The sequence below is a fragment of the Scyliorhinus canicula genome, chromosome 2, assembly GCF_902713615.1.
Source record: "Scyliorhinus canicula chromosome 2, sScyCan1.1, whole genome shotgun sequence".
In the NCBI taxonomy this organism is placed as follows: domain Eukaryota; kingdom Metazoa; phylum Chordata; class Chondrichthyes; order Carcharhiniformes; family Scyliorhinidae; genus Scyliorhinus; species Scyliorhinus canicula.
In genome coordinates, this window is record NC_052147.1 from 56,635,466 (window position 1) to 56,654,686 (window position 19,221).

Here is a 19,221-nt window from a genome sequence, read left to right on the forward strand (position 1 = left end):
TTAATCATCCTTCCTTGGTAATATTCAACTTAAGTTACGTTAATTTCAGAGCCTTTATTGCTGAAATGCATTTTAGCAGTTCAGCATTTGCAGTGATATTAGAGCTTAAAAAGTAAATAAGACTTTCACTGCAATTAGAGTAGCATGCTATTAAAGTTGACTTTTGTGAACCCTAATGACTCGTGTACAACATGAAGCAATACTTTTTAACTGCTCGCAATATGGTTTTATGAGTATTTTTCAGTTGATACTAACTGCAAAAGGTGACATGAGACTTGTGTGTTCTTTGTCAGTATTGCTTTTGTTCTGGCTGTTCAGTCCTTTTCAAATGTAATTGACTCGAATACAATTAATCCTGTTGTAACTTTGCATGTCAATCTTTTACAGGGATCGGGTGGAATGATCAACAGTCACAGTTTCAGTTCCCGAGCATACTTTTTTGATAATCCACGACGGTATGATAGTGATGATGATTTAAGTAGAAGCAGTGGCTCCAGAGGAGAGAGAGGAAGGTGGGTGTAATTGCTTTCTGGAGATTGAGATCTCCACACTCTTAACCATTTGACACTGATTGAAGATAGTAGCCTTTTTAAAGGAGCATTCTTGATGAGGTTTTGACAATTATGAACGTTGGCAAAGTATTTTATAGCTAACAACTTCTTCTTCCAAATATTTTCTTGCGGGAGAAGAAAGTAAATAAGGAAATAAGGGGCTGGTTTAGCTCACCGGGCTAAATCGCTGGCTTTTAAAGCAGGCCAGCAGCATGGTTCGATTCCCGTACCAGCCTCCCCGGACAGGCGCCGGAATGTGGCGACTAGGGGCTTTTACAGTAACTTCATTGAAGCCTACGCGTGACAAGTGATTTTCATTTTTCATTTCAAATAGTACACTTGCTTGAGGAATTGATGCTTTTTTTTAAACATTAGGATATATTATTGCCTTGATCATTCCAAAATTACAGTTTTGGGGCAGTATAGGGATGCTTTCTCCATGTATCACTTGGCAAAGTGACTCCAATCACAATGAACCTAAATAGATCTCTGCTCTGAACTTCAAAGACAATTCCTGAACTTTCCTGGACTATCTATTGTATTGAGTTGACACTCTCTCTTTACAGCAACAACTTGGCTGGACACAGTACTTCAAATTTTAAACTTCTTGGTCAGAATAAAAATAAACAGAAGTCTAATATTAACAAACCTATTTCGATCCACAAAGTTAAATGTAAAGTAAAAGCTGAAAGTAATCTATTTTCCCAGCCAGTCTACAGTGACGTGGCTTCAGGAGCTCTGTGATGATGTAACTAAGGGCCTCTGTCGGTTATAACCAAGTTGATCACATGATGAGGTGTGATGATCAATCTTCAATAAAATTCCATAAAAATAAACTACAAAAAAGGCCACTGATGGTGGAGTTTTGACATGTAGGAGGGAAGCCCCTTGCTTAAAGCTTATAGATTTATTCCTGAAAAGTGAAACTTTAAATAACAGTTAAGCAAATATGATTTTCCCATTACAGCTAATATAATTCTGTAGGGCCTTTTCCATCAGTTGAAATACTGTACATTCCTATATTCGTAAATGAAATAACTTTTAAAATATAAACTTTTTCTACTTCCCTCCCACTCGCTGCTTCGGATCCCAAATCCCCACTGTGAGCACAGGCTCGGAGAGGTGTGGAGAGAGTGAGCAGGGGGTAGCTGCAGGTGAAAGGGTCAGGAAGGAAAATAGTGAGTGGGAGGAGTGTCTTGGTAAGTGGCAAAGACCTCTCCAAATCAGATCGTTCACACTACATCTGCCCTAGCACGAAACAACACTAAAACAAAAGTCCTGGCACTATGCCAGCCTGGTTATATCCACGGCACTAAAGTGAGACCTCATAGAATGATATGACTTGTGACAGAATGGTTATAGCACAGAAAGAGGCCATTTGGCCCATCGTGTCTGTGCTGGTCCTCCAAAGGAGAAATTCACTTAATGCAATTTGTGTGCCTTTTTCCCCCTTCCCCTCTCAATGTTTTCCTTTTTCAGATGATGATCCAATTCAATGTTGATCAAGCCTCAATTGATCCAATCTCCACCACACTAGAGCAGTGCATTCCAGATTCTAAACACTTGCTGCGTTTAAAACAAAATGCATTTTTCTTCCCGTCGCCACTGCTTCGCTTGCCAATTATCTTAAATCTGGGCCGCCTTGTTCTACTTTGTCCAGACCCTTGATGATTTTAATCATGTGTCCTCCTTTTTCTTCTCCAAGGGGAACAGTGCCAACTCCATTCTATCCATGGATTTGAAGTTCCTCATCCTTGGACTCATTCTTGTGAATCTTTTCTGCACCCTCTCTAATGCTTTCACATCCTTCCTAAAATGAGCTTAAAATGGGGACTCACTGTAAACGCAATCCATTTCGGCCTTTGTCCCATAATTTAGTGTTGTAACTCTACTTGAGAAATCTTCTAACTAACAGACTATTGGCATTCGCACCAAATCCAGTTGCAACAAAAAAGATGATCCCAGCTGATGCTACTGGACAAGTCAGATTCCGGGATGGACCCCGACTTGATAGATCCTAACTTTTATTTTTTGTTTAGAAACCCAAGAGTGGATACTGAACGGTTATGAGTGTCAGCTGCTAACCATTAACAAAAGAAAAAAACACTTGGCAAACAAGAAATTATGAACCACATTACAATTCTCATTCTCCTGCATCTATACCTTTACAGATATATGCAGACTTGTAAGGCGACGCACGTTACAAAATCTATGATACATAGTCCATGTAACAAAATAGGGGACCTGTGGTCAAATGCATTACACTCTGAAATCAAATGACATGTCACACCAAACATGCTATGGATCTCCAGCTCCCCCAGATACTTGTCACACTCCAGTTGCATGGATAGATTGGAGTTGGTACTGTTTGTCTTGGCGAATAAAAAGGTTGGGAGGAGATTTGGTAGGGGTATTCAAAATCCTGAAGGGTCTGGGCAGAGTAGATTTTCTTCCATTGGTGGAAGGATTGAGATCACGATGACACAGATTTAAGAGAAGCAGTGGCAACGTGAAGAAAAACTTTGTTCTTTTTTCCCAGGCACAGCAAAGTGGTTTGATCTGGAATGCACTGCCTGAGAGTATGGTGGAGGCTGGATGAGTAAGCCACTAGGTCTCACCTGAACTGCATCTTAGATGCGAGGGTTCCCAATCTCACTCTCGACGGACTCACCATGGAGTTTTCTCCCAAACAATGCTTTCACTTTGACATCTTCAACAGTGATTCACCTTCAGGGTTTCAACTGCTCCTCCTGATGTTCCTTTTTCTTAGATCTCTACATGCCTTCAAGCTTCACCTTTCATGCCCCCCTGTCTGACACTAAGCCTGGCCAACAGAACGCAAATGCCTCATGTCCATCGAGTCACCAACCTTTGGCTGTCTCCCCGGGTCCCCTGCCTTCTAGCAATCCTATTTTGCTTAAGTTTGTTTCCTGCAGCTTTCTCTTTAATTTGGAGTCTTCTCCTATGCTTCTTACTTTTAACTTCACTGAACAGGACCGATTTTCAATACCTGTTCTTGTTCTTTGACTTAGCTATTGTCTTAGGACATTTATTGTCCCCACTCCCTGGTTTTTATGGGCTTCTTCCTTAGTTTGGGACTTGTTCTTTGCCCCTTTTAATGTTCTGGCATCCCCTTCCAAACTGAACTGAAACTACTTTTTTTTCCCCTCTCTCTCTGGACTCCTGTTGCTAGGCTCAGCACAGTTTTTTTTTGCTCTATCATTTTGTGTTTGTTTTAGCTTCCCTTCAAGACTCCTAAAACCTCATAAGACTATCTGTATTCCCTAACACCTGCAGTAGTTTAAAAAGAGAACAGGTGTTCAGCAAATGGGTCTTTCCTGATGAGCGATTTAGATTCTATCTGAGCTATATTAACAATTGATATAAAGAAGAAACTGGTCCTTGTCCTTGCTCAAATTGCACATTGAGAAGGTAAGTATGTTGAGCTGAAATGGGGACAAGGTTGAGACCTCGGTGATCTCATTGCAATTTGGACTCGTTCTCCATGCGCCATTGCATTTCAGTTCTTCGAGCCACAAGAAATTAACAAATAATATTCGTGTCACATTACTTGGGAGAATTAAAGAGAGATATTTTTTTATTTTATTATTATGCTTGGCCTGAAGAATAATATTCTGTTCAGTTTTGGCGCCTATGGTATTGACCGAAATTAGGATGGAGCGTGATCTAGCAAACCCTCGCGAGAACCAGAGAATTGCATCTGGACCACCGCCTTGCGTCACCATTTGGTTTCATCCCATCACTGGTTTGCATGGGTTATGATGTGTGCACCAAGCTAATGGCTATCTTTGGAATTGATGTTGCCGGTGCTCTGATGCGAACGGAAAATAAACTGCAATAAGACGCAAATAGCAGCCACTTGCAGTGGAATTAGTCATGATACCCAGCTGTATAAGAGAGGCTGGAAAATGAAGGCAAAGTCGCAGAATGGTTACAGCACAGGAGGTGGCCATTCAGCCAGTCTTGTCCATGCTGTCTGTCTGCAAGAGCAACTCTCCTGGACCCCCCCCCCCCCCCCCCCCCCCCCCCCCCCCCCAACACACACACACACCTCGCTAACCTTAATAGCTTTCTAGACATTTTTGCTTTGAAGAATGATCTAATTCTTCTTAATTGAAGACCTCTATTGAATCTGCCTCCACCACACTCACAGGTATTCCACATTCTAACCCAATGCTGCATTTTTTAAATATATAACTGCTACCTTTGCCAGTCCCGATGGTTCTCAACCCTTCTGCTAGTGGAAGTTATTTCTCTTCATCTACTCTGTCCAAGCCTCTCATTAATTTGAACACCTCTAGCAAATTTCCTCTTATGGTCGTCACCTTTTCTCTAATCTATACAGTTCGCTTCCTTGAAACTATCCTTGTAAATCTTTTTGGCACTCATGTCCAGAATTGACTACAATACTATGGTCAAGGTCAAACCAGGGATTTACACAGGTTCATCACGACCTTTGAACACTATATCCCTAATTATTAGGCCCCAGATCCCATATGCTTTATTAACCACATTCTTAACCTTGCCACCTTTTTTTTGGAGTTCAATAAATTTCCTTATAACAGCAAGTAAAATAAACAATTTCTGGCACCAATCACAAACCTATTAAACCTTTGACAAAGGCAATGCCTGAACCATCGTACACAAAGATTCATTTCTCACAGTTCGAAATCAGTGAATAGTTGGGTTCCCCACAACTGTTATGAATTTGGATACAGTCGAGTTCCTCGCGTACTGGACTTCACTTTAACTTATTGAAGATTTTTTCAGCCACACAGGGCATGCAAAAAGTCAAACAGCTCCTCAGTACAGGTTTCTTTGGTTTGTGATTGAGAACTCACTCGCTCTGTACAGGTGTCCAGTATTTCTCGCAGTTTCACACAAGTTTCAATCTGCTCGCATTGCTCCCTGATGTTTGTTAGAGGATTCACCGCTTCTTCTTCCTCCTCTTCACCCTCCCCAGGTCCTCCGGTCAACATCAGCTCATCCTCTATCCCCATAGTGCTGACCCTTGCGAACCGCCTTGCCACCTTCAATGATTTGTGCATGTATACCCGATCACTGCCGCACCCAGGTCTTGCATCTTCTTGGAGGTGGAACGGTAGCACGGGTTAGCACTGTTGCTTCACAGCGCCAGGGACCAAGGTTTAATTCCCAGCTTGGGTCACTGTCTGTGCGGAGCCTGCGCGTTCTCCCCATGTCTGCGTGGGCTTCCTCGGGGTGCTCTGGTTTCCTCCCACAAGTCCCGAGACGTGCTTATTAAGTGAATTGGGCATTCTGAATTCTCCCTCAGTGTACCTGTACAGGTTCCATAGTGAGATCAGGATTTTCACAGTAATTTCATTGCAGTGTTCATAAAAGCCTACTTGTGACACTAATAAAGATTAAAATTAAATTGTACCCATTATTTTATATTGCCTCTCCTTTCTACCTACCAAAGTGCGCCATCTCGCGCTACTCTGAATTAATTAAATTTAATCCGTCATTTGGTTTAGCTCAGTGGGCTAGACAACTGGTTTGTGATGCAGAACAAGGCCAGCAGCGCGGGTTCAATTCCCGTACCAGCTGAGAATTCTGAATTCTCCCTCTGTGTACCGGAACAGGCGCCGGAATATGGCGACTAGGGGCTTTTCACAGTAACTTCATTGCAGTGTTAATGTAAGCTTACTTGCGACAATAAGGGTTATTTACCTTATTTTTTTATCTTACCGATTCCACCATCATGTCTTTGTTTCTTGAAGCTCATCCCTATTTTCCTCGCAATTCACCAATACTCCCAAGTTTTGTATCCTGCCAATTTTGAATTGTGCCCTGTAAACAAGTCTGGATCATTAATATTGATCCAGGGAAGCAATGGAAACTCGCTCTATCCCTTATCCCTTCCTCTAGTCCAAAGAAAATAAACATTTCACCTTTTCTGTCACTTGGCATAGGCTGAATTCTCTCCTGCTGTGTTCCATATTTAATTAGATCAATTTCTCTGCCCTATCCCCACAGCCCCCAAGTTATTAATCCAGTTCTCTTTTGAAAATTTTATTTTCTGCCACTCTGTTGGAGAGTGCATTCCAAACCATCAGAACACTCCTGTATTAAATTCAATTCTCTGTCTCTCACCCTGATGTTTTTGCCAGTCGCCTTTAAATGTGTGGCCTCACAGAAGGACCCGTTGACCCTTCTGCCACTGGAAACAGTTTCTCCTTGTTTGATCGATCATAACCCCTCACGATTCTGAATATTTGTTTTGTTTTAAAATAAATTTAGAGTGCCCAATTCATTTTTTCCAATGAAGGGGTCATTTAGCGTGGCCAATGCACCTACCCTGGGCATCTTTGGGTTGTGAGGGTGAAACCCACGCAAACACTGGGAGAATGTGCAAACTGCACACGGACAGTGACTCAGAGCCGGGATCGAACCTGGGACCTCGGGTGCCGTGAGGCAGCAAAGTTAACCACTATGCCACCGTACTGCCCCGATTCTGAACATTTCTATTAAAACTTCTGTTAATGTGCTCTATTATTAAGGAGAACAATCCTTGATGGAGAAAATTCTAGGAAGTAAAAATATTAACTAATATTCCATACCCATAAGACTTCATTAGAACAGTTGATGAATCAAATTATTTCACATCTTCTGTATAAAGTTCAGGAATTTACATTGTTTCCATTCCTGAATACTGTACAGTTTGGAGGTTTGTGAGCCGTTTGGATGTTCGTTCACTATGCTTATTTTTTCCTGCTTTCCTCTCCAATTTCTTCAAATGATAATAACTAGTATTTGGATACTATTCCCACAGCTGGTGGGTCTCTGAAACCTTGACTAAATGACTGTTGATCATCTGTAAACCACAGCAATGTGTTGCTGGACAAAACTAAACCGTGTTTTGTTTTAGTGTTTTCCCATTTCCCTCATGTCTTACTGGACAGCAAACCAGGGCAGGGTCCTTGCCTGTTTAGACATAGACATAGAATTTACAGGTCAGAAGGAGGCCATTCTGTCCATCGAGTCTGCACCGGCCCTTGGTAAAGAGCACCCAATTAAGCACACACCTCCGCCGCATACCCGCAACCCAGCAACCCCACCCAACCCCTTTGGATACTAAGAGCAACTTAACGTGGCCAATCCACCTAACCTGCACATCTTTGGACTGTGGGAGGAAACCGGAGCACCCGGAGGAAACCCACTCAGACACTGGGAGAACGTGCAGATTCCGCCCAGGCAGTGACCCAAGCCGGGAATCAAACCTGGGACCCTTGAGCTGTGAAGCGACAGTGCTAACCATTGTGCTACCATGCCACCCTGTTTCCTCCTTTTTTTTTTGCTGCTCCCCATCCAAGGGACCGGAAGCTAAATATCACAGGTGTTTACTTTCTCTTTTTTTCCTCCCAATACCCTATTTGCATACCAGAGCCATAATGCAGCACAGAGGCAAGCCATTGTGTCTGTACCAGTGCTAACTTATCCAATTCTATTCTTCCTGTCCTTCACTCTTTTTCTTCATAGCTTTTTGACACTTCTAATTTATTTATTTAATATAATCTTTTTTTAAAAATATTTTAGAATCATTTTCACCATTAAAAATACTAAAGAAAGCAAAAAACCCCAACATTGTAAAACCTAAAACATCGACTCATAAACAAAAAACAGGATGCAAATAAGCCCCCCTCCCCAGCATTCAGCGGCAACCAACTCCCAAAGTGCATGATAAACAATCCCCAACAGGACCCGCCTACAAGCAATCAGCGAGGTGAAGTCCAAAACATCTGCCCCCGCCTGTGACTCTGGCTGGTCCGGCAACCTGAAAATGGCCTCTAGGGGACCGGCTCCACATCCATACACACCATCAAGATGGTGTTAAACACCTCCCGCCAATACCTTCCTAGCTTCAGGCAGGAACAAAACATATGAACATGGCTTGCAGGGACCCTCCCACAGCACTCCAACATCCTCTACCTTCTCAAACAGCAGGCTCATCCTTGGTTTTGTGAGGTGCGCCCTATACAGGACCTTCAGTTGTATAGCCCAACCTCACACGTGAGGTTAAGGCATTCACCCTTCGCAGCACCTCACACCACAGTACCTCTTTCATGGCACCCCCCTCCCCCCAGCTCTTCCTCTCATTTCACCTTAATCTGCTCCGTGGACACCCTATCCTCCTCCAGAAACCTCCCAGAAATTGCCGATACCACCCCCATCTCCAAACCCCCCCCCCCCCCCCCCCCCCGGCTGAAATTTTTGGGAAGCTCGGGGGGGGGGGGGGAACCTTTCTTGCAAAATCTCGAACCTGCAGGTACCTAAACCTTCCCCTGCACCAACCCGTACTTCTCTCCAAGCTCCCCAAGAAACACATCCTTCATTTCCTTTATCCCCCCCCTCCTTCCATCTCCAAAACCTCTCTCCATCCTCCTGGCTTGAATCCATGATTTCCCCCTAATTGGTATCCCCTCTGACCCCCCCCTCCAGCTTAAAGTGCTGTCGAAACTGCCTCCAGATCTGCAAAGTGGCCCCCACCACCGGACTCCCGAATACTTACCCGGTGTCATCGGGAGCAGCACCGTTGTCAGCACCCTCATCCCTGACCCCCTACACCATCCATCTTAAACCATCGGGATTCTTTTCTCTCTTTCCCCCCCCCCCTCCCCACCCCCCAAATTAACGTGGACCAATTTGTCTACCTCCTTGAAGATAGGATACCCCTGTCTATTGCCCCGATGCAGAGCAAAGTACCCCAGATTGATATTATTAGTGCGAATGCTCGCCATCGGCTCCCAAACAGCAGCCTTACCCATGTCGCGAACCTCTGCCTGATCCCAAATCTTTTCAAGACTGCCACCAAATAGCCCCACTCTACCCGATCAAATGTCTTTGCTGCATCCAGTGCCACCACCACCTCCGTCTCTTTTCCCTCTGCCGGCGGCATGATCACATTTAGCAACCTTCTCACATTCGAAAACAGCGTACCTCCTGTCCACCTCCAGCATCTCCTCGATCAATTTTTGGCACTCCTCCCTCCCTTCCTTGGCACCTTTAGCCTTAAATGAGATCATCTCCCTCATGATGATTATTGGGTAGGCACATGGAGCACACCAGAATGACGGGGAGTGGGATAGCTTGATCTTGGTTTCGGACAATGCTCGGCACAACATTGAGGGCTGAAGGGCCTGTTCTGTGCTGTGCTGTTCCATGTTCTATGTTACTACTGTCTTCAGAGCCTCCCAAGCCACCAACCGCGGAACCTCCCCGTGCTATTAAACCCCACATATTCCTCGATCACCTTCCCATCTTATTGCAAAACCTCCGGTCCCCTAAGAACCCCTCACATCCAATCTCCACCCTGGCCTCTGGGCCACACCCTTCTTCAGAACCACATCCCACCCAATGCGGCGCATATCATAATATCATCTTTGGATGTTATTATTATTCAATACAAGAGCAAAATACCATGGATGCAGGAAATCCAAAATAAAAACTGCAAGTGCTCAAAGTACTCGGCAGATATGGGTATCTGCGGAGAGAGAAGAATATTTAGTAGTCCCAATGAAAGGTCATTAACCTGAAACATTAATTCTGTTTTTTCCCTCCACAACCCTCTGCTTTTTCTCTGCTTTTATTACCGATTTAGTGCGGCCGTACCTTCTGAGCTCCAGGACATTCTCTCTTTCCCACCCCTGCCCGCCCACCAAATTCCATTGGGCAATTGCCCTACAATGGGAGTGATCCAGACGTCCAATTTAAATCTATCACGCTTTCCAACTGCCTTACAGCAACAGTTGGAATTAAAACCACTTCTGACTTTTTGGGTAAACATAGTACCAACGCATCCCACCCCCTATCCCTACTTGCCGTTAACACATCGCCATGGCTTCTCGAAGTGATTGGGCCTCTTAAACCTCCCTGCTCTATGGCAGCTGGGTCATCTTTTTTTTTGTTTAAAAAGCGTATCTTCCTTATTCAGTTGGCCTGGACCAAAGGCTTTGAGAATCCACGTTCTCATATGCCTGATCAGAAGGTCAGGTGAGAAAAATGTGCCTGCATTTTAGGGTGAGTAACTAAGACTGGAGTGGCAATAGGATTGGGGACGTGTACGGGCGGTGGGGGGAGAGGGTGGAGAAGTGCAGGTGGTGAGGATCAAGAGCAAATGGGGGGAGGAGTTAGGGGGGTACATAGGCTGGGGACTGTGCGAGGTGATGCGTAGGGTGAATTCAACCTCCTCCTGTGCGAGGAAGAGTTTGATTTCAGTTCAAGGTGGTGCATATGACCCGGGCGAGGTGAGTGGGTTCTTTCGAGGTATGGCCAATGAGTGAGAGGTGTGGGCGAGGGCTGGTGAATGAATCGTGCGTACATGTTATCATAGAATTTATAGTGCAGAAGGAGGCCAATAGGCCTATCAAGTCTGCACCGGCCCTTGAAAAGAGCACCCTACTTAAGCCCACGCCTCCACACTATCCCTGTAACACAGTAACTGGGGGGGGGGGGGGGGGGGGGGGGGGGGGCGTCGGTGGGGACGGGGATGTCATGGCCTTCACCTCGAATTGACCAGGATCTTGCTGAATCAGAGGTTGGATATGCTGCTGGGGGTGGCGTCCTGGCTGGGTGACCTGTATGACCTCCTTCAGTTGGAAGAGATCACATTTGAGTTGAGGCCTTGGCAGGAGGGTTTCGAGACACTGTGGGGGTTGTTCATGACCATGTTTGAGGAACTCGTGGGAGATGGGGAGGTGGGGGGGAGAAATAGCTGTGAAAAATTATACAAACTGTGGACGGTTGTATATGTCACTGTTTGTAATAAAATGCATTTTTTTAAAAAAGAATGGGAAAGGAGTGGTAATTCAACTGTGATTGCCAGACCACGGAAATTACAGCCCTAGCTTTTTGGGTTTGGTGACCCTTTGCCAGAACTGGGAGTTTTTAGAGGTGTAACAGTTTTTAAGCAAGGTGGGGGAAGGGGGAGGAAAGAAATGGTCAGAGACTGTATATATGTAAACGTGAGGTTCAAAACCTCCTCTCTATGAATTTTTAGAGGCATATTACTGCCTTTGTTTCAACTGGGCCATGAACCCCAGAAAGGTTACTCCCTTGTTCTTGTCCTAAATGTATTCACATTGTATCTGTATCCCATCTGGTTATGACAGCTACGGATCCGTAATTTTACCCAGCAGAAATGCTCTCACACTGTGTGTAAGAGCTCTCGAGTCATACTGCATGAGGACCTAACATTCTGTTGCCTCATCAATTGTCCTCCACCACCTCTTGAGCCAGAAGACCTGAGAAAGCAGGGATGTGTGTTTTTGCCTTGGAGGTTCCCTGCCATTGACCTTAGTCACGCTCAAAGTTGATTCCGATTCCCCTTGCAGAGCCCAAAGGAAAATGAGTAATTTATGTTGCAAAAGCACTGGTAGATGCCTGGGAACAGGTCGATGCCTTGGAACAAGTCAACTGTCTACTTGTCAAACTAATTTGGGGAAGGACTGATGCTAGAGATAAAAATGTTAGCTGCTAAAATTAAGTTTTCGTTTTAATTAAATTTAAAATCCCTTTTGCTTTTTCCCACCCCCCCCTACTGTTTTTAAAGCATCCTGTCCACAACACCACAAGGCACTGGTTGGTATGGAGCTATCCATAGGAATAGCAATTACAATGTAGTGTCTCATTTGCTGAATGGACCTCCAACAGCTACAGCACCACTTCTCTTCGCTTACGGTAACATTCAAAACAACCACCATCACAACTATTATTCAACACCCCAAAACTGATGGGAATCTACAGTTTCAGTTCTGTGGAAATGTTTACATGACAATTTTAATGGGCAGACTGCTTGGCTCGCTATGAAAGTATGATTGAAAGAATTTCATTCGTGGCATAGTGAAAGAAAAAAGGTATCAATGACGTAATCTTCAGAACTGCATCAATGACTATAAAAGAAGGATGGAGACATCCTGCAGCATTGCAGCTTGTTTTGATCTGTAGTAAGTGAGACTGCATATTGCACTTTTACCTGCACTTGCAATCGGAACAGAATTCCAGAATGAATCTTGATTTTTATAATCAATATTCCAAGTCTTTGCTGGGTTTTTAGAATTAATCTGGGCCGAGCAGAAGGAACTATATTTTCTTCATGACTTAATCATTCTAAAGCCTGTTTTAATGTGAGATAGGTTTATGGAAGGCAGAGCTAATAGCCAAATCTGCCCCTTTTAAGCTAGCTGAAAATTAGAATGGCTGTTTTAAATACATTAATGCTGTGACGCATGAATTTCAGATATTCTTATAGACATCCGCACATGGTCTTGTACCTTTTTTGGTCATGAGAATACAATCTTGGCAAGTTTCCTGAAATATGGTGTTTCCAAAACTCTTAAACTACTAGATTTAAGGCCTAACTTGGAAATCTGTTAAGTGATCAACAAAGCATCTGAATGTAATGTATAGTGCAATGTTTTACTATTTGCCATTTGAAACCTTATATGGGCTAAAGTTAAAGTTCTGTTTAACAGAGCTGAAGATCTGTACATGTATTAATATTGCCAATACTACTATAGCCTAAATCTGATGGCATTATCTTAACCTATTTTGCTATAGTAGAGTTGCATGTTTAATTTCGTGAAGAAAAATCTCATTACCCACGTGATATTTTGGTTATCTGGGCTTTGAGTTCTTGAGGGCTGGTTTCTTCAAACGTGGTTGAAATGTTTATTGGGTTTCATTGTCTGTAATGCAATCGAAACAATGTGTACACCAGCATGTTCTTTTTGTACACACTTGAACATTCCATGAAACAGCTGGATATTTAAGTACACTACACAACAATTGTAGGGCACATTAAACATATGGTACAACACTAAACATCTTTGCACGTTTTCTTTGCTCTTGTGTTCATGAAGGCAGTACAGCTCTTGGTTCCAGCAGATGAATGTGAATTATTACCTATTAAATTGTTTGAATGTGCTGTATTTTCATATCGAATTATTGAGATGGAAGCTGCACAATATTGTATGTATGACTCAGGACCTCAAGTCTTATTTTTACTGCAGTATTGCATTAAGTCTCTACTAAATGTCTTTAAATCTGGACTGAGGTGTGTTTAGTTTCAACACTCGCTGCAAAAAATAGTATTTCTGACATTGGTAGAGGTTTTGCATACCACTTTTCAACTTTTAAAGTGGTACAAATTAATGAGATTAAATGATTTCCAATGTAAGCAAATTAATTTTGCTTCAAAGTTGATATCTGTAGCATTGGATAAGTTTTGTTAGAATTTGGCTGCCCAGCTTTAATAGTAGGCTAAAATCACCAATTGGCCAAAAAAAAAGTCACCTTTTATATATTTGGTACATTAAGAATGAACCTAGGAGTTCGGGATTGCACCGATGCAGAAGTGCAGCTTTTTCTAGATAACTTCTATGTAATTACCAATAATACTTACGGCTGTCATCTGAAGCTCCGACGTCTCCGTAGAAAGATTGGGACCTAGGTTTTTTTCTTATTTGGAAGGTGGGGGAGAGACACTGAGGGAACTAAATCTTCAGTATGCTGTATAATCTATAAAATTGTCTTTCTACATGTGTTGCTGATAACCTTGTTCAAATCGCACATCCAGCCTCAACTTTTTGTTTAATATGGAAAATGTTCATCTTTTAAAATTTGTGCTCTGCAGTATTGTGTGTTTATAACTCTTTAAATCTGTGCTTTTTTTTTGGAGGATGTGTACGAATTAGTTGCTTACATAATTTGAATGTGTAGTAACAACAGATCTCTTGAAAAAGTATTTGCTGCTGAAAATCGCTTATTTCTGAAGTAAAAAGAAATACAAATTTTAAAACTGTTTCCCTCATTATAACATAAACCACCTGAAAACATCCTTACTTAAATTGGGATGTTCTTATGATTAAAAACTATATCTAGTCTTCATTGGCGATGCTCGGTTTATTCAGGTCCTCCAAGAGCAGCTGTGGCCAAAAAATATTGTTTGGGGGGGGGGGGAGGGATAGTGGTATTACAGAAAAAGGAAAGGGAGGGCAGAGAACTGTAGTTCAAGATTACAGGCAATTAAATGTGGATTGGTTCTGTCTCAGGCTAACATTGGACTTTCTGGTCCATAAACATCCTTATGGAAATAAAATAGCAGAATTGGCCATGCAGGGACTACTTTAAAAATGTTAAATGTGCCTGTCTGGAATCATTAATCATGCTCTTGATTTCATTTTTAATGCATGCGATTGCTGATGACCAGCGATTATTTATATCTGCAGTAAGATATGTATCTTGGCAGACTTAATAATGTTCAGGCAATGCATCTGTACTTCTAAATTGCGTAGAATCTAATCCAACTGGATGAAAAGTCAAGTCTCATCATCATTTTTTTCCCCTAAGTACAGTATCTTTCAAATCTTGATCTCACATGTTCATGTTGAGATGGGCCACTAGTTATGAATGTGTTTATTTCACAAATCATTTCAAATATGTCTGTGCCGCCATTTGCTAATATATATATTTGTTTTCTTTCATGGGATATGGGCACCACTGGCCAGGCTAGTGTTTGTTGTCCATCCCTATTTACACTTCAACTGAGTGGCTTGCTAGGCCATTTCAGAACAAGAATCCACCACATTGTTGTGGATCTGGAGTCGCATGTAGGCCAGACCAGGTAGGATGGTAGATTTATTTCCTCAAAGGCCATTAGTGAAGCGGATGGGTTTTTACAACCAGCGATTTCATTGTCACCAGAGACTAGCTTTCAAGTCCAGATTTTTGTTAATTGAATTTAAAGTCCACCAGTTTCCATGGTGGGATTTGAACTTGTATCCTTCGGGCATTAGCCTGGGCCTCTGACAGTCCAATAATGTAACCACCGTGCAACCATCTCTTTCTCCCCCCCCCCCCAATTGTAAGTTCTGCAACCCTTTGAATTAATTCATATAGTGACTTTTGTATTTTTCACAATAGCAAACTTGGCTTGTTTAATGAATCAAGCTCATTCTAATTGTATTTTCCATCCAGTCCATGAGTGAATTGTCTAGCTGGCAATCAGTCTGAGGATCAAATGCTTATCACATTGCTGTTTGAAGTCTTCTGTGGATCTGGATCTGAACAAGCAAACCAATGTTACCCCTACTTTGGCTTGATGTGAGATTGTAAGTGGCCGGCTTAGTTCTGTGAAGTTTTGATTTCCATATGATCCGAGCCTCTGTTTTGAAGGGTATAATTTGTTTCTGTCCTTGTAGCAAAGTAAAACTCCAACTTTAACCTGATTAATTTTGTCTCTTACTGTTGGCAGGACAGAAATATTAATGAACATTTCAACATTTGATTCATTTATTCCCTTCATTGTTTGAAAGTATTTATAAATTATTTTTCTTTAATGTTTTCAGTAACTTTTCAATTTGTCACTTTTCAATACTGAATATTTGTAAAACTTGTAACCTTTAAACCTAAAAGTCTGTCTCTCGTGGGAGTATATAAGTGTACCTGTACTGTTAATACGGTTTGTTTATCTGTAAGGTTAACCTCTACATTTGTACTGTTAACTGTAAAGCTGCTCTAAAGGCTTTATTTTATTGTGGCCAATGAATGTAAATGGATTTACCATGTAATAAGTTGTAACAAGCACTACCATATTTAAATAAACATTTTATTGCATTCGTAAAGTTGATTGGAAAATCTGTCTTGGTTTTGTGTAATGAGATGCATGATGCAAGTCACAAAACTGAAGTTGTTAGCAAAATAAATGACTGAGTAATCATCTCAATGACATTTATACTACCATTGGGATAAATTATTTGGGTGGGGAAAGAGGCTGGGGAGACTGCAATGCCATTGACCTTCTGCACATAATTTCCATCATTCTATCAAAACTCTTTCATTGGGGCTAAGTTTAGTGGGCGGCATGGTATCACAGTGGTTAGCACTGTTGCCTCAGTGCCAGGGACCCAGGTTCGATTCCCGGTTTGGTCACTGTGCGGAGTCTGCATGTTCTTCCCATGTCTGCGTGGGTTTCCTTAAGTGCTCTGGTTTCCTCCCGCAAGTCCCGAAAGACGTGCTTGTTAGGTGAATTGGACATTCTGAATTCTCTCTCTGTGTACCTGAACAGGCGCCGGAGTGTGGCGACTAGGGGATTTTCACAGTAACTTCATTGCAGTTTTACTGTAAGCCTACTTGTGACACCAATAAAGATAATTTATTATTTATTATAAAATGCAGGCGTTCCGGGAAAAGTGTCCAAACACTGAGTCTGCCGTCCTCTGTGGGGTATGGTTGAGGTGCCAGCTAGCTTTGAAGTAAGGAATTAAGTACAGATCACTGACTGAGACCCCCAATTACATGTTGTTACTTTCCCACATAACGGAGTCATAGAAATAGGAGTAGGTGTGGCTGCTTGGTCCTTCCAACCTGCTCTGCCATTTGATATGATCATATCTGATCTGATGGCCTTAACTCTGCTTTCATAGAACATTACAGTGCAGTACCCCAGGCCCTTCGGCCCTCGATGTTGCGCCGACCTGTGAAACCACTCAAAAGCCCATCTACACTATTCCCTTATCGTCCATATGCCTATCCAATGACCATTTGAATGCCATTGGTGTTGGCGAGTCCACTACTGTTGCAGGCAGGGCATTCCACGCCCTTACTACTCTCTGAGTAAAGAACCTACCTCTGACATCTGTCCTATATCTATCTCCCCTCAATTTAAAGCTATGTCCCCTCGTGCTAGACATCACCATCTGAGGAAAAAGGCTCTCACTGTCCACCCTATCTAATCCTCTGATCATCTTGTATGCCTACATTAAGTCACCTCTTAACCTTCTTCTCTCTAATGAAAATAGCCTCAAGTCCCTCAGCCTTTCCTCATAAGATCTTCCCTCCATACCAGGCAGCATCCTGGTAAATCTCCTCTGCACCCTTTCCAATGCTTCCACGTCCTTCCTATAATGCGGCGACCAGAACTGCACGCAATACTCCAAATGCGGCCACACCAGAGTTTTGTACAACTGCAACATGACCTCATGGCTCCGAAACTCAATCCCTCTGCCAATAAAAGCTAACACACCGTACGCCTTCTTAACAACCCTCTCAACCTGGGTGGCAACTTTCAGGGATCTATGTACATGGACACCGAGATCTCCCTGCTCATCCACACTACCAAGAATCTTACCATTAGCCCAGTGCTCTGTCTTCCTGTTATTCCTTCCAAAATGAATCACCTCACACTTTTCTACATTAATCTCCATTTGCCACCTGTCAGCCCAGCTCTGCAGCTTATCTATGTCCCTCTAACTTGTAACATCCTTCCGCACTGTCCACAACTCCACCGACTTTGGTGTCATCTGCAAATTTACTCACCCATCCTTCTACGCCCTCCTCCAGGTCATTTATAAAAATGACAAACAGCAGTGGCCCCAAAACAGATCCTTGTGGTACACCACTAGTAACTGGACTCCAGTCTGAACATTTCCCATCAACCACCACCCTTTGTCTTCTTCCAGCTAGCCAATTTCTGATCCAAACTGCTAAATCACCCTGAATCCCATGCCTCTGTATTTTCTGCAATAGCCTACCGTGGGGAACCTTCTCAAAAGCTTTACTGAAATCCATATACACCACATCAACTGCTTTACCCTCATCCACCTGTTTAGTCCCCTTCTCAAAGAACTCAATAAGGTTTGTGAGGCATGGCCTACCTTCACAAAACCATGTTGACTATCTCTAATCAAATTATTCCTTTCCTATATGATTATACATCCTATCTCTTATAAACCTTTCCAATACTTTGCCCACAACAGAAGTAAGGCTCACTGGTCTATAGTTACTAGGGTTGTCTCTACTCCCCTTCTTGAACAAGGGGACAACATTTTCTCTCCTCCAGTCTTCTGGCACTATTCCTGTAGACAAAGATGACTTAAAGATCAAAGCCAAAGGCTCAGCAATATTCTCCCTAGCTTCCCAGAGAATCCTAGGATAAATCCCATCCGGCCCAGGGGACTTGTCTATTTTAACACTTTCCAGAATTGCTAACACCTCCTCCTTATGAACCTCAAGCCCTTCTAGTCTAGTATTCTGTATCTCAGTATTCTCCTCGACAACATTGTCTTTTTCCTGTGTGAATACTGACAAAAAATATTCATTTAGCACCTCTCCTATCTCCTCGGACTCCATGCACAACTTCCCACTACTGTCCTTGACTGGCCCTACTCTTATCCTAGTCATTCTTTTATTCCTGACATATCTATAGAAAGCTTTAAGGTTATCCTTGATCCTACCTGCCAAAGACTTCTCATGTCCCCTCCTGGCTCTTCTTAGCTCTCTCTTTAGATCCTTCCTAGCTAACTTGTAACTCTCGAGCGAACCTTCACGTCTCATCTTTACATAAGCCTCCTTCTTCCTCTTGACAAGTGTTTCAACTGCTTTAGTAAACCACGGTTCCCTCGCTCGACCACTATTCCCTGCCTGACAGGTACATACTTATCAAGGACACGCAGTAGCTGTTCCTTGAACATGCTCCACATTTCCATTGTGCCCATCCCCTGCAGTTTTCCTCTCCATCCGATGCATCCTAAGTCTTCCCTCATCGCATCATAATTGCCTTTGCCCCAGCTATAACTCTTGCCATGCAGTATATACCTATCCCTTTCCATCGCTAAAGTAAACGTAATCGAAT

At 42.8% G+C, this 19,221-nt stretch overlaps 2 protein-coding genes across 4 annotated transcripts in view; one reads left to right on the forward strand and one right to left on the reverse strand.

Moving 5' to 3' along the window:
* Positions 1 to 16,216, forward strand: part of gpr137c (G protein-coupled receptor 137c) — a 48,274-nt gene extending 32,058 nt beyond the window's left edge. For 2 of the 3 annotated variants that reach the window (XM_038778848.1, XM_038778859.1), the window contains exons 6-7: positions 388 to 512; positions 12,142 to 16,216. In XM_038778848.1, the coding sequence (XP_038634776.1) occupies positions 388 to 512; positions 12,142 to 12,322 (306 nt within the window). In that variant the 3' untranslated portion in view covers positions 12,323 to 16,216. The remainder of the gene's footprint in view (positions 1 to 387; positions 513 to 12,141) is intronic. The other variant, XM_038778870.1, reaches the window with a different exon arrangement.
* LOC119954066 (cytochrome b-c1 complex subunit 6, mitochondrial-like) lies at positions 5,339 to 5,572 on the reverse strand. Its single transcript, XM_038778885.1, has one exon. The coding sequence runs from the start codon at positions 5,570 to 5,572 to the stop codon at positions 5,339 to 5,341; it is 234 nt and encodes a 77-aa protein (XP_038634813.1).
* Positions 16,217 to 19,221: the final 3,005 nt, after the last annotated feature.

Excerpts from the sequence above, each read along its gene's own strand:
- LOC119954066 (XM_038778885.1), bottom strand. The coding sequence starts at position 5,572 with ATGGGGATAGAGGATGAGCTGATGTTGACCGGAGGACCTGGGGAGGGT.